Below are 16,592 nucleotides of genomic sequence, written 5' to 3' on the forward strand. Positions count from 1 at the left end.
AATACTGTAGGATCTTACACAGCTTTCCTCTCAGGTGTTGAAGACACTTTTTTCCTCTCAGAGAACCAGAAATGATTACTTTTCCTCTGTGCTCCCCGGTTCCTCCTTCCACCATAGTTGATCTTCCTTCTTATGCTCATTCACTCAGGGCAATCTGTCCCTGCATGACCCATGTTTAAGAGGCCCCAGGGCAATATGCAACTACAAAGGGGAAGAGCTGAGCCTCTTCTTTCCTGCCTCCGAACTGTGGATCCTGGGTGGCAGGAGCCTTCCCATCCTGGGCAGGCAAGCTGCCTCCCTCTGCTGTACGCTCAGGAAAGGGCTGTATTTCATGCTGTGGGAGCAGGGCCACTTATAACCCCAGAACAGCTTATCTGATGACACAGGAAAACAGTGCAGCTCTGGGAATGGGAATGATCTCATTATTGTGGCAAGCAGAGGGATTTGAATGCTGGCAGCGGGGAGAAGTAAGGAGGGGCTGAAGTCAACTTAACTGCGATATTAAGTCTCCGCTGCACACTAAGTAAGCTTGATGTAAATCATTGTTTTGAAGGACTTAGTGAATTGTTGTCACGTACAGGCTTTGTTCTGTTGGCAAACTGATATACAGGAGTGGAAATAATTCTGCATATAGCAAATAGACAGCAGCCTAACCAGACATTTTATCAACAGCAAGGTGGTACATTCTCTGGGTTATTCATTAATAGCCATAATACTTGCATGCATTAACAGCTATAATGTTAACAAAGCAGCACGTAACCTTTTCCGTTCATCTGGGGCTAATGTGTGGGATAAAGCACCAGGGAAAGAATTTTCTTTCTGCAATTTTATACACTGGTGACATACAGAGAGTATAGATGTTTTCAGAGCATGAAATGTTTCATTTTCTGCTGATTCTAAGAATATGTGTTGCTATAAAGATCTACTATAGGGAAAGGTGGAAGGGTAATGCATTTGCAAATACAGTATAAAGCAAATATCTTTCTAACTTCCTGGAAATGACAGCCATGACAGATCCTGATGTTTGTGTAGGAAGTACAGCATATGACTCAGATTTGATGACTTCAAACCTTGCTTACTCAAGATGACAGCATCACTTAGATTTTTTTTCTGCATAATGATGTTCACTGCTATTGTTCTTATGTTCCATGGCCAAAAACTGAATTTTGCTGCATCTGTCATCAATGGATGGGGGAACTGGGAGTGAACAGAGGATTCCTGAAACCACTACTGTTGCTTCAAATTTAGGATTTACAGATTCCAAACTACTGTGAGATGTGGGCCATGTCAGTCAGAAATAATTTTCTGTCTTCCTGGTGAATCAGCCACCTCAGACAAAGGAAGACTAGGCAGCTCAATGGAAAACCATATATTTTCACACACAGACAGGTTGACATAAATGTCTCGAAACATCTACCAAAGCATCAAATTATTAAAAAGACTTCCTAGAGAGCCAGAGATGTCCATAACATCTTGTTATTAGTGTAGCAATCTATGAACACATTCTACCCACACTCTGTGCTCATGAAATAATAAAAATTACAGCCTAGCGCCTCACAACAGCATTTTCATGCACAGGATGAAAGAATGAAGCCTGGAAAAACTCAGGAATAGTCAACATCTAACTAAGAAATTAAGGCTCTGAGTTATAGTCGATGAGATAATACAAGACAGTTAATCATTTGGCAAGGTTTTGCCAGCACAGTACTGTGTTGGCAGTGTTTTCTGACTGTTGGAAATACACATTGCCTTACCCAGGAATTCCACCTGACTCGAGTTTGTTTGCGATATCCACATCCCATGACCAGACATCAAACTGCCACTTCCGCAGGCCCAGCACTCCACACAGAACTGATCCCGAATGTATACCTATTCTCATGTCAATGTCATGCTTGGTTCTTGACCTAACATATCTGTTAAAAAAAACAGGAACGAAAAAAAGACCAGACTTATGAAAGTAGATGTCATATTTTTTCCATATCTTTTAGAAAATGGTATGATGAAGAATACAGTGTCAATTTGTTATTGAGAACAACTTAGTCTGTAAAATGAAGTTACAGATTTCTAGGTAACAAAGTACAGGTTCTGATAAAATGACTCTAAAAGCCAGATTATCATTAAGTGCTTAATTGCATACATGGTTCAGTGGCACACATATTCTTCCTAGCAGAAAGGGAGCAACAGGGAGAGGAAAGGATGTCTGGGTGAAAGGATTTAGTTGAACTCACTGCGTCCTTTAGCTTGAAATTACACAAAAGCATTCAAAAACATTACAGAAACTATTACCATCAAACCTGCATATATTTTTATGTTCTTTTGTACTTTTTGGAATAATTTTAAATGTTTCAAAAATGTTTCTTTGTTTACTGAAATTTTCCAGCATTACTCTTTGTCCAAATGTGAATTATTTTCTGCAGATTTGGCCAGAACACCATTTGCTCTGTTGTGATAATGTTGCCACTCTATAATCATAGAATCATAGAATAGTTAGGGTTGGAAAGGACCTTTAGATCATCAAGTTCCAACCCCCTTGCCATGGGCAGGGACACCTCCCACTAAACTGTGTCACCCAAACCATCTTAAACTCTGATTCTGCTACACTGTCCATGTTGGGAAGGTACAAGGAAAAAGCACAGAACTTGGATGGATGCAGTTTCTTCATTTCTGTGTGACGGCAAAGACCATTTCACCTCTCAAAAGTAAATGCATGTGGGCATATTTCTTAACACTCTCAGGAAAGGGACGTTGTCACAGCATTGTTTTCAATTAGTAGGTCTATTGATTATAAAGGGAATTTTACTGTGTTAAAATAGCACCTTCCTCTACCGATATGAGCCACAGGCACTTTCACAGCCATAGGCACTTTAGCAGTACCTTAGACCAAGGACTGCTTCTTCCACATCAGTATTGACATAGCCAAGCACACCACTGTGGGAAGCTCACAACTTTAATAATTGAGCTGTATCCATTGAGAAGACAAAGAGAGCACTTATCCAGTTTTGCCTGTGTGACAACCATTATTTTTGAGAGCAATACAATAGAGCTAGTGTTCATTAATATGTGAATAGCATGCTCAAGGTGGGAAATGTGTATTGCTACTATTGGTCTAAAACAAGGCTGCTGTTTCTTTGTAAACAGTTCCAGTTCTACAGTCACTGAAGTCAATAGGAGCACAGCAAGATCACACAACAGAGAAGGTGAAGAATAACCAGCTCTATTACACAATTCTGAGGCTAACTACCCATGCCTTGGGTGCTTCAGTCATGACCTTGGCGGACTCTAGAGGAGAAAAGAGTAAGTTGATTACTGAATACTTGGCCTTTCATTGCTGCAATGAGACATCAATTCAGTCCATGAGAAAAAACCAACATGATAGTTTTAAAATGGAGAGAAATGAATACTATAAAAATGTGAGGAAATGAAAATAAGAAATTCAACTTTATTACCATTTCCTACATATTCAAAACCTTGGAGAAAAGCATGCACATGATACATCCCAATGCAGTAGTTAGACTGCAACAAGATACGTTCATCATATCAGTAAGCTAATGTATTTCAGATATCTAAACAGAAGAGATTTTTAAAAGTTAATCACAAAATATTAACAAAGCTTTGAGAAGGGATTTATCTGATAAACTATCTGCTATTACAAACTGACTCTATATTTTTTTTCATTTACAAATTTCTGTATGGTTTTGCAAGCAAGAGGGCTTGGAATAACAGCATCAAACAACCACCTGTCTCTGGAAGATGGGATGTGGAAACAACTCTTCTACACTGAATTAGTTGTGAGAACAGCTGAGAGAAGTGAGAACACTGTAATTTGTAATGTGTTTTGAAGATTTCATACATATGCTACAAAAATATCTAAACTAACACTTACTTAATTCTGGGCCCCTTACTACAAGAAACACATTGAGGTCCTGGAGTGGGTTCAGAAAAGGCCAATGAAGATGGTGAAAAGCCTGGAGCACAAGTCTTATGAGGAACAGCTGAGGGACCTGGGGTTGTTTAGCCTGGAGAAGAGAAGGCTCAGGGGGAACCTTATTGCTCTGTACAACTGCCTGAAAGGAAGTTGTGAGGTAGGGGTCAGTCTATTCTCCCAAGTAACCAGTGGCAGAACAAGAGGAAATGGCCTCAAGTTGCACCATAGAAGGTTTAGATTAGGTATTAGGGAAAAGCTCTTCACTGAAAGGGTGGTCAGGCATTGGAACAGGCTGTCCAGCGCAGTGGTAGAGTCACTGTCCCTGTAAGTGTTCAAAAACCATGTAGATGAGACCCATAGTCATATAGTTTAGTGGTGGTCTTGACACTGCTGGGGAAATAGTTGGACTTGATGATCTTAAAGGTCTTTTCCAACCTGGGTGATTCTACGATTCTATAGTAACTGTCAGAGGAATTATCACACAACTCCCCACAGGATCATTTCCCTAATCTGCTTTTTTGCTTTGTTCAGACTAAGATAATTATTTCTCATTTTATGTCTGATTTTTTTATCTTGAAATAAAAGCTAATTGGATACAGAGGAATAATTGGGCAAAAAGCTTTTAATTGAAAAATGCACACATAGAATATATTTATGTATTATTTCTCTCCATTTATATACACATGTACTCATTAGACCAATTTAGATTTTTAAGCACTATAATATTTAATTAATAAATACTAATAAATACTAGTATTTAATAATGGACAAATACTAGCATTAAGCAATCATCATTGGCTTTGAAATTAACATGTCCAAATGCCAGATGAAGTAGCAATAAGCACAAGTATAAACTGGGAGAGGACTGGCTAGAGAGTTCAAAGGTGCATTGTTGGGGGGGTTCAGACTTGGCATTAGGAAGCATTTCTTCACTGGGAGGGTGGTCAAACACTGAAACAGGCTTCCCAGAGAACCATTCAATGCCCCAAGCCTGTCAGTGATTAAGTGTTCACCAAGGATTGCTGGATTTTAACTTTTTCTCTGTCATAAAAAGATGATGGCCTGAAAAGGCTTTGGCATCCTCAATCAGCCATATAGGCCTTCTGTATCGGTCCAAAACCGTCCATAGGTGTACTGTTCACACTGCTTCCTGCATGACACTGCAGATTCGACTGAAGGTCCTAATCCCCTTGCCTGATCTGTTGTCTTTCACAGCCTCCCAGCAACTTCTTCCTGTGGCTGCTCAGGTGATATTTGACCTCAGCTCTTCATCTGCAGTCACTGTTGATTTGGCTACCTGCCTGCATCGTTTGACTGAAGGCTGTTCTCTGCGCTGTGTTGCTGGTGCACCTGTAGGGTCCTGTCTTTACATCCTTCTCTTACTTGCCCTTCACAGCAATGTGCTCTTATGCTGATAGGTAGGAAACTGATTGCATGAGGGGACCTGATTGAATAGAGCCACAGGCAGTCTGAGTTATATTTAAACAAGCCCTATCCAGAGCATGAATCAAAGCACAGCAGTGTACTAGTCTTGCTCCCATTGCTTTATTATTTGCAATACAAGACTGAGAACAAAGCTGTTGAGAACCTGTTTGTGGAGACATTAATTTTCATTAAGTTTTTGTTGTAAGGTTTTAAATTAAATCAAGAATAAATGGCTGTAGTTTAAAAGTGATGTGATCAATTGGTACGTAAAAAGTCATAGAACCATAGAATAGTTAGGGCTGGAAAGGACCTCAAGATCATACAGTTCCAATCCCTCTGCCACAGGCAGGGACACCTCACACTAAACCATCCCACACAAGGCTTCATCCAACTTGGCCTTGAACACTGCCAGGGATGGAGCACTCACAACCTCCCTGGGCAACCCATTCCCATGCCTCACCACCCTAACAGGAGAGAATTTCCTCCTTATATCCAATCTAAACTTCCCCTGTTTAAGTTTTAACCCGTTACCCCTTGTCCTGTCACTACAGCCCCTGATGATTATTTTTCTTTAAAATTTGGAGTAATATAGGGTGAAATAGATTTTGGATTTATGTATAGAAAGGAACTTCATCATGGTCAAATCCAGCTCCCTAACAGGCAGACTACCACATACTTTAGGAAGTCTTTATATACTGCTATAGGAAAAAATCAATTTAAAAAGTTGAAACAACAAACCCTCGATCATCTTCATCAACACAGGTAATATTTATTTATTCAGAAAAAACTTCTCATAAATAATAGCATGTACTACATACTGAAAAAAAGAAAAAGTGTTTATTTTGCATGAGCTCATGTGTTCCACCAATTTTACTTCTTCTGTCTCTTAAATTTATTTAATTATCAATGAAGTTTCTAATTAAAAACAATGCGTTTGCTTCAACTGCGCTACAAGCAAAAGGATCATGCACGAAGCCGCGTTACTGGTGATGTATAAAGCAGCCCTGTTTAGCTCATAAGCTGTCTGATGAAGAAATTGTGACTGATGATATTCATGCCATTCATCTCATTTCAGTCAAGTCAGTGATAAAAAAGTCATTGATTTTAATTGGATCTTGGCATTTCCTTTTGGTCATCATTCTTTGATGGGTATTTTATTTTTGTGCTGTTAATCAGAGGTTTCCCTATTTGCATATAAAAGGTGAGCCAAAAGTCAGAAATCTGTTTTTCAACCTTTTCTGTAGCTGCCAAAAATCTGAATGCCCTGGAATTCATACCTTTCAGGTTCAGATACTGACACATTGGCTACATCTGCGCTGCCCAGTTTAACTGTGCAAGGTTCTGTCTGTGCTTCAAGACACTTAAACCAGCCCCAGAACATTTTTATTTCCCAATCAACTAGCTCTCTCACAACCTGTTCCCAGGTTCAGCAGTTTGCATGTGGCAAAGACTATTTCCCGTTGGCTATTTGAATGCAACTGCCTGGTTTTGGAAGCAAGAAGGAGTACAGAAGAGGGGAGTTGGCCAGTCTGTGCTAATTTTCCTTGGTGACAGCTAAACATTCCCTAGGGCTTTTTGATTTAGCCATCAAGACATAGCTATTATCACCGAGGCAGATGTAATAGGAAAGTCTATGTATCCCGGTTGAAGTAAATAAGGGTCTTAGCTAACCCTCCTAAGCAGAAGATTGGACTAGTGATCTCCTGATGTCTCCCTCCAAACTGAACTGTTCTATGACCCTAAGGTTCAATTACATAGAGAGCTTTTTTGTTAGACTCAACACGATTGTGGAATTTTCCTAAATGAACTCAAATGCTTTTTGGTGCTGACATGAGAGAGTAGTAAATGTTCTTTTTGGTGTGACTTTGGGAACTGTGTCATGCTTGCGAAGGATTACATCCATTATTTAAAAAAAACTAAGAAAGAGAATGCTCTGAACTCCTGAAGAGTTCAAAGAACACAGCTCAGGTAACATGACTCACAGGATGTAACATTTTGTAGAAGGACTTTACACAGCACTGTATTTACAATTTAAGATAGATATTATCCCAAGATGCCAGTTTAAATAACTCCAGGGTGAGTTTACCTTGGAATTAATCTGTATTCCAATGTCAGTAGAAACTATAATCTGGAGAAGTTTCATATCATCAGACTTATCATTAGTATAACTGACTGGCTCTGAGTTCAGGCAGTATAGAAACATGGACAGAGTTAAACCACAGTTCTATTCCTGTTTCTTATGCCTGTCTTCTCTGAAAGGCAGGAAACTAATATAGCACGAGGGACTACAAACAATATTAGCAGAAGCCTGCTTTTTCATTTGAAAACTACATTATAAAAAGCTGAATGCCTCCTATGCCATTTTGCCAATATAGTTTTGATTGTATTTGATGGCACATTCAAAGAAAACAGGTCTCAGAGGTGCACAGACCTATTAATCCCTACCCAGTTCAATTCATTTAGCCACCCAGCAGCAAAACCAGGGGCAGATATACTGCCCTGATGCAGTCTGTCCTTTCACAGTCAGTGGCTGAAACAGACAAGTGGAGGTGACAAAGCGATCAAGTTCCAGTGTAAAACCTATTCACTGCGTTGCCTGTCTGAAAAGCACTGGCTGAACTTGTGAATATCTTGCAACACCCCTTTCCGCCTCCATACATAAATGACTCATAGAATCATAGAATGGTTTGGGTCAAAAGCAGCCTTAATGATGATCTAGTTCCAACCCCCCTGCCGTGGGCAGGGACACCTTCTATGCGACCAGGTTGCTTAAATGAAGGCAAGCAGTAGTTTTGGTTTTGTGAAACATTACACTTTCTTCTGTGAATCAAGGATCATTTCATCATGGGCTGAACCTTGTACATTGTAGAAGAAATTATCTGTGCAAGGAATCCAGAACTGGCTCAATTATACTATTACATAATTAAATAATGATTTATGAAACATGGAATATGAAAGCCATTCCTGACTGTTTCACTGCAAGTAACTTCTTTAACAAGAATGGATCACTTAATCTGTACTTTTTTTTAATATCCAGCAGATGAATTTAAAAGCAGGGGTTTATGTTACAGGCAGGAAACCTGTGAGGTCAGTCAGTGAGATTACCTTAAATAATTGTAGTGTTTTGGGGTTTTTATTTTGGTTGCTTGGCTTTTTAAAATTTGTTTCTTTATTTTAGTTTTTTTCTCTTTTATTTTGGATTAGGGCTTTTTGTTTAGTTTCCTTTTTTTCCCCCTCACTTATGACTTGATGTTAATATTAATGGTTAATTAGAGAGTTTTAATGAAGACAAGCTGCTATCTAATTTACGGAGTTGATGTTACGTTGTATGTTGGGACTATTTTGTCTGTCAAAATAATGACCTTTTCAGATAGTATTTTAGTGGGAAATAATCCAAGAGATGAAACCACTCAGAACTCCTTGATTTACCAAAGAAATACCAGTACAAAGGTTTGTTTTTATTTCCACTGTTCTGTGGATTGTTGTGGGATCTCCGTCATTATACCACGTTGCCTTGAGGAGCTGGACCTCACACAGTCTCCCTCGCCTCCTCTTTTCCCAGTCACAGAGATGTTACAAACAAGGTCATTTGAGAAGGTAGCGTTATCTCTGACATCCATTTAGCCTGGGTGATAACTGTTAAAATGAAACATTATCATCTGATGACTAAACATTCCACTAGTATCTCCTTTCTATCAGCTGTCAGTACAGACAGGCATTAACACAATAAAACTGAGTGCAGAAAGAGTTACACTGCATGTGAAAGATATGAGAACCAGCTGAATAAATGAACCCCTCATGAAAGGCTTGTCCTTTTTATTTAAATTTGTGTTTCCAACTGCAGCTAAAGAAAGTTTATAGGAGGTGGGGTTTAAAGGAGGTTGGGTTTTGTGAGACAGATGGAGTTAGCATTCTTGCTCATGCACAAACGTGATAGGGCAAAGCTTTCTTGCTTTACAGTAAATACCAGATTTCATGGAACTTCCATGGCCAGAAGCTGCATTTCAATTGTACTCAGTGGTTAAGGAAGCAAAGTATAAGAAGAAAAAGTAAGTAAAAAGTTTAATAACACTTGTAATAAGTAATAAAAAGTGTAAAAACAATAAAAGCTTTTCTTGTATAAAATTTGTAACAAGATACGGTGATGCCAAAAATCATTCAAAGAAAGTACCAATCGTGGATTGTTTTGTTGAGTTCTGATCAGTTCCCTACGTCTGCAAGAAAGCAGAGCGGCAAGACTGAGATCTAGATTCTTGGTGTATAAGATCTAGTTGTAGAGTCTCAATTAACAACAAATTGGCACTTCAGTTGTGTGGATATGAGCTGTATGAAAACATTCAGAAGTCCCTTGTGTGTTAATCTGTCTATGCAGACTTATTTTATACTTTGTGTAGTGAAGAGACTTGACATTCTTGTTCAATTCCTACTGACCATGCAGTCATCAACAAGATTAGAATGAACATTCAATAATGGTACCCTGAGACTGGAGCATAGGAAGTTCCACGTTAACATCAGGAAGAACTTCTTTACTGTAAGAGTGACAGAGCACTGGAACGGGTTGCCCAGGGGGGTTGTGGAGTCTCCTACACTGGAGATATTCAAGGCCCGCCTGGACAAGTTCCTGTGTGATGTACTGTAGGTTACCCTGCTCTTGCAGGGGGGTTGGACTAGATGATCTTTTTAGGTCCCTTCCAACCCTTGGGATTCTGTGATTCTGTGAGATCGTAGATTTTTGGGTACAGCCTCACCACAAGTGTTGGTACAGGTCCATGCAATGTTACCAACTGCCTGTTGTCAGTGGATGAACAGGAATCTCGGAGGATTTGCAGGAGAAAATCTGGTCTGTCTAATTTAAAACTTCCTTCTACATGGATTGCATAAAGAACTTAAACCAGTACAAGAATCAGGGATTTAAAAAAAGTACCTAGATTGCTTTCCACAGTTTAGGTGCCTGAATTCCAATTATAGGTGGGATATTGTAGCATAAATCCTGTTTTCCTTCGTTTTCTTTTGATCTGTTTTTATTTTCAAGTCCAATTCGTAAGGTATGCTAAGTACTTGAGCTAAAATATAGCTAAGATTTAGGCTTTATAAGTAGTGATATTTTCTGAAATTTCCTGTAAACAACCTCTGATTTACAAGGAGACTTTGAATTTGTGTATATAACTTCAATGTAACTATAGTAATTCATTAAAATACTTCCAGTACTTGTAAATTTAAGCACCAACCTAATTCAAGAAGTAAAATTTGCCCATCTGTCAAATCTCAGTGCTTATGAGTTTCTCTATGAGCTAGTTTCCAAGATAAAGTATTGCCAGAGCTGTTTATCGTTTATGTGTTTATGTTGTTGCTTTATTTTATTAAAGAGAATCTAGGAAGCAATTCAGTCTCCTCCCCCTTAAGCTCCTCTTAAAAAATGACAACAGCATGAAATGAGAACTATTAAGAAGTGTGAAACCCATCGCTCACAATGCACACACAGGTCCTGTGCTACATGCTCTGAAGCAGCACACATTAATAAATTACATTTGGTATCTGTTCCCATGCATCACATGGATCGAAAAAGTCCTGCCATTTTCACAGTTATAATTCTGAGGTCTCTGCACCACCATAGGAATTATTTGTATAGTAATAGCATTCTCAGATAAGAAGTTCAGGACACTGGGAGGAACAATAAGAAGGGAAAAAAAAAAACATTACCTGATAGTTTTGATCATGCTGAGCCCCATTTCAACACAGCAGTGTGCATGGTCCTGGCGAGGTTCTGGGAGCCCTGATACACAGTAGTAGCAGTCCCCCAGGATCTTTATCCGGAGACAGTGATGCTCCTAGATGTAAATGTATCAAAGAGAAAGAAGAGATTTTCAGGTGCTTGCTTTTTAAAGTACTAAAAAAAAAAATATAATTAAAAAGAAAAACTTCTTGCTTGATGTTTCCTGCCTGTGGTGAGTACAATTCTGGTTTAATTCACTGTAAAAATAAAGTACTTTTACATTTGCAGTAAAAAAAATATAGTGTTTTTTGCATTATGCTGATCAGAGGTGTCCTTGCTAATGGCAAGAAAGGTTTCATCAGTGTTAGGCTGGAAGCTAGGCCAAGGATTCAGAAACACCTGCTGAGATAATGAATGACCCATTTTAGACTATATTCCTCCAGGGTACCCTTTCTGCCCCCTTTTTACACTGGAAATACATGAAAAACCTCTTTCCTTCTACAGATAATCCCTTCCCACCTGAAGTTTCCACTGTCAAGCTCAGGCATTCCCAACAGTTATAGGAGCAGGTCGAGTATCTGAATGTCAAGGATGTCAGAGAAGCTGGCTTACATTAGACTTGCAGCGAAATGGTGTTTATTTGGAATCCAGCTAAAGACATCATTTACCCTAGAGGCAGATACTGAATTTCATTTCTTAAATATATATTAACAACATCCTTATTATATACTGAAACAACATATAACTGTGTGATTGGATTATTATTTTAGAAGATCCTTTTCTAACAAGAAGAAATACCTCAGTTGGTAAAGTTTTGCAGCTCCTAGACAAATAAAACAAGTAAGACCATGATTAGCCATAAACTTGTACAATGTATTCTTCTGGCTTGGCACTCTCAGAAAACAATCAATGCACAGGAACAGAGACCATAAAAATTTGAGGGCAAAGCTGCAAGTGTCTAGGGACAGACAGCATTACTAATTGAGTCAGGGAAGTGTCTTTACAATGGAGAATCATGGAAATAGTAAGTATATATTAGCACCCAATCAGTAAAGGCTCCAATGACAAAATGTTAAGATGAAGACCAGACATTGCTGGGGAGTAGGATAATGATGTGTAAAACTGGTTCATTAGATGTTAGCAAAATTTAGCCTATGGTTTTTATTTCAGCATTTCTGTTGTCTTTCTCTATGGCAACATATGGTGGAGGCTGAACTAATCAAAAGAATGGGAATGCACTAAAACCACTGGGGAAGAGACAACTTTAAGGAGGATACAGGAGCACTGGCTGTACCTCAGGAATGAAATACTTGGTAAACGAATGGGGCTCTGGGTTATTATTCAAGATTTTGCCTAGGATGAATGAAGCTTTGTAGTCAACCTCAAACAAGTCTTTCCAGATCCCAGAGTGGCACAGAGGAACCTGTTCGCTTGTACGTAAACCTTTTGTAGAAGTCAGACGAAGCCTTAAGCATGCCAGTGAGGGTAAATTCTGCTTTGGGCACAGGGACAAAGAAAGCTTGATTCACCCTGAAATCTCCTTAAACCACCAGTAGGAGCCGACTGCTTTTGAAGCTTTGGCTAGGTCTCCAGCTAACATCATTGCTAGCTCTCACAAGGACATTCAAGTCTGAAGTCAAGCTTCTGAAACATCAAAATTCATATGTAACTCTCATATTTCCTTGTCCCCTTTCCTTCAAACACTCTGCAGACCCACGCAAGTGAACACTGGGTATTTTTCATATGGTTGCAATTGAAATTGTATATCCTAAAATCCACCAAAACATCATTTTCTTTACACATTTTCTTCTTGATTGAAAGAATTAAAGATTTGGCTTTTCTGCATTTTCCACCTTTTTCTTTTGAGCGAAACTGTGAAATGTTAATCAACAAGTGGCAAGGACTCAATGGCATAAATTAATGTCAATCTGTTAGTGGGCTTCCTTAATCTGTCTGTGTTCCCTGGTTAGGCAAAAATGCAAAGAGATGAGGATATTATAAAACAGAGATTATAAAGTTCTTTGGCTTTTCTAATAGTACCATTTGATTGATTTATATTCTAATTGACATTTGCTTTTACATCAACAAAGTAAAAGGAGCATTCATAATGTCATATCATTTTGACAGAGGTAAAGCAATAGGCAGTACTTTAACTCCATTCAGACCCACTACAAGTACATTACAACTGATAAACTCATAGTATAATAAAGAAAAAAGAAAAGGGACAGCCAGTCAATTTCCAGGAAAACAAGAATCATAGTTTTGTATAATTACATTTTTACATGAAACATTCATCATGCAGTCTTGCACTTGTAGTGCCTGCCTATCTGATGATGTGGGAATCCCCTATTAAGTGAACATGTAATTCAGCACAATTAGAGAACATAGTCTGCACAGAAAAAGAAACTTAGCAGTTTGGCTCTTAATGATTCATTTTTACTGGCTAAAGCGTTGATTCCATTAAAGACAGATGACACTGCTGTCACCTGGCTGCATGTCATGTGCTGAAAGTCAGAACAAGGCAGGCCACTTTGAAAAGATGTGGTTTTTGTGCGAATAAGAAAAAAGCATCATATTGCATAACGCATAATGCATAATGCATAACAAGACCTGCTAATGAGGTTTTGATGTATGCAAATGTGACAGCATGAGTGTGACACAGGAAATCTATTCAGCTGCACATGAGAGTGTGCTTTTTCTTGTCATGCTCTCTACACTCATTTGCCAAAGCTCAAGAAGTCATCTACAGAGTGAGACATCCAAATGGACATGACTATATACAGGTGTCCATATGTCAGCCAGCAGTCAAGGCTGCCATTACAGTCTAAGGAGAGCCAGGCAATGCAGTCAGTGAAGCCTAGGGACTGTTTCAGCTCACAGCTAAAGCAGTTGGTTGGGCTTCCTTTCAGTTGTCTACATGTCATCTTTTGGTGCATTGGAAAGACCCCACGGTATGTAAGAAACCCACACAGCACTACCAGACATAAGACTTATGCCCCTCTGGAGCAGATCAAGGGCCAGGCAGGGTGTCTCTGTTGGCACAAAAAGCCACAAGGAACACTTAAATGACTCCTCGTCTTCCTTGTTTTTCCTGTTAGCCAAATCATTATGACTGTTGAACCTGAACCGTGTTACAGTCTGAATATATTGCCCTTACCCTTTTTATTCTTCCTTTATTATTCCCATCACACCTATTCCAAAAGTAAACTATGGATTTGTTATCACTGGAAATGTTTCAGCTAGAAAAAGATAATTCAGCAACTGCCAGGAAGGACAGAGGGCTAATGGTATCTGCCTTTGGCAGAGGGAGACCGCATGGTCTCCTGAGGTCCCCTCTGATAACTCTGTAGTTTAATCACATTTGCAGTTTAGACTAGATGCTTTGTCAGGCTTATTGTATTAGTCATTAAGGTTAGATTCATGCCTAATGTGGGTAGCCATGCAGTAGTTATAAATGGGAGACTGTTTTTAAAGGACCTATCTGTTTTTCAGTGGTATAAAATGATAATAATAGCATTCAAGGTTTTCCTCACACTCTAGAGCACAAGCTCACTTCCTAATCCCATCTCACTATAATGGTATCTAAAAGTTGCAAGTTGATATTAAATGAAAATTAGTGGAAAATGTAAACATATATAAAGAAACTGTAAAATGAGTAAATTATTTAAACAAGAAAATGGCCATACAGGAACTTTGATGCAGCAGATATTACGCTGCAGCTTTAAATCCTTACACTGTTGTGAAGCTATTATGATCTTCTCTCTATTTTATTCTATTCCTCTTCTCTTTCCCATAAGTAATTTCCAGAAGTTGTCCTTGGGCATGTAAATGGCAACAGATATTATGCAGAATTCACATCAGTATCTATCAGCCTCACAGCCCTCCCCATACTTGCTCATTAATGCTATTTACTGAAGTTATCAATTAATTTCTCAGCATGTCACAAATATGGGCTTTTTTCTCCCTTATTTGCAGCCTCTCATTTGCTACAAGTGAAAGATTAAGGAGCTGATTCTGTTAAAATCAATTGAAAACAGTAAAAATTTTACTAAGGGATATTGAGCAGACTCAAACACTCAATTATCAATAATAATAATTCTAGATTAATTCAGTGGCAATTGATTAGAAATCTTTTTCCAAATCACTTTAATCCAAAGCGAAAGAAAATATGCAGATTTTTCATAAATAATTACCTCATATGTGTGAATGATTTATTCCTAAGCTTAGTAAATACATCTTTAGTGACTGGAAGGGAAGCAAAGCAAATTGGCATAAGGTGGAGCTGAGGAAATGAGTTACTGAAACACCAAGTTATTGAAAGACACAGTCAGAAACTTCATTAATATTTCTTGTTTCCTTGGGCTAAATTTCTGATGAGAGAAAAAAAGTGAAGAGTGATTGTGTTCTGTAAGTTACCCACTTTTTCAGTTCTCCCTGTGGGGAATTAATCACTTCCACCTACTTTTGAAGGGAATCCCATAAGCTTGCAAACAGCCCACAGAAAAGCCCACAGTCACCATTTTTATAATTTCAAGCTAAACATTTAGAACACTGTGGATGAGGAATTACTGAGACCGAACTGTGCAGAACAAAGACATCGTACATGTAAATACCCTTTAAAAGGTGGCCAGAGTGGGGAGAGGCAGGGATTTGGCCTTTGTGTACAATAGCTCAGTTCCTGAAACATTTGCCAAAGGTATAGCTAACCTAGATAAAAAACCTAGGTAAAAGGCCTTTCTCAGCAGGAATGGGGTATAGGCCAATGCTCTTAATTAGCAGGCAGTTTTGGGGTGGGTTGGCAAGGGAGATCCATCCAAATTCTTCCTATTGCAGCTCTGTTGTTTTGGAAAACAGAGCTGGGACCATGACAGAGCCAGATGGAGGGAAGTTCTTGAGTCCAGTGATGCAGCCAGAAAGGAGGATCCGGTTTAGGTCATAGTTGCAAGGACAGTTTCCAGTTTTTGTACACACACAGGGAAAATATGGCAATCTTTCCTTCTCTGCCTGGATCAGGGAATACTTACATATAGTCCCATACTAAATTCTTTTTATATAGCTTAACAAATTATGTAAGGAATGCTCTATTGTTTTCAGAATAGTCTATAGTGGTGTGGTTTGGACTTCTCCAAGCTGACAGAAAATATGGGCAGAAGGAACTGAGGCACATTCCTGTGTAGGTTTTCTGATATATTCTATCAACACTTCCGTCCCTTGCCATAGTGTGGAAGAAAAACAGCTGTGGCCGTTGTGTCTGATAAGAAACCATCCTCACCAGCTAGTGTTAATTAGTAGATTATGCTGTGTTTTTAGGCACAGAAATACCTGATAGAAAGATTCAAGGTGTATTATTGTATTATTATTGAGCAACACGGTTTAGTGTTTTGGTGACATGGTTTAGTGTGAGGTGTCTCTGTCCATGGCAGGGGGGTTGGAACTAGATGATCTTGAGGTCCTTTCCAACCCTAACTATTCTACGATTCTATGATTCTATGGAAATTGCAAACATTTATGGTAATGGGAGGGAAAGAA

General features: G+C 38.8%; 1 protein-coding gene across 1 annotated transcript in view; it reads right to left on the reverse strand.

Annotated features, from left to right (window-relative positions):
• The window catches only part of ADCY8 (adenylate cyclase 8), a 122,726-nt gene that overhangs the window by 46,113 nt on the left and 60,021 nt on the right, over positions 1-16,592 (reverse strand). The window contains exons 5-6 of the mRNA XM_065669440.1: positions 11,051-11,178; positions 1,755-1,913 (exon numbers count right to left, since the gene is read on the reverse strand). Of these exons, the coding sequence (XP_065525512.1) occupies positions 1,755-1,913; positions 11,051-11,178 (287 nt within the window). The remainder of the gene's footprint in view (positions 1-1,754; positions 1,914-11,050; positions 11,179-16,592) is intronic.

The sequence above is a fragment of the Lathamus discolor genome, chromosome 2, assembly GCF_037157495.1.
Source record: "Lathamus discolor isolate bLatDis1 chromosome 2, bLatDis1.hap1, whole genome shotgun sequence".
In the NCBI taxonomy this organism is placed as follows: domain Eukaryota; kingdom Metazoa; phylum Chordata; class Aves; order Psittaciformes; family Psittacidae; genus Lathamus; species Lathamus discolor.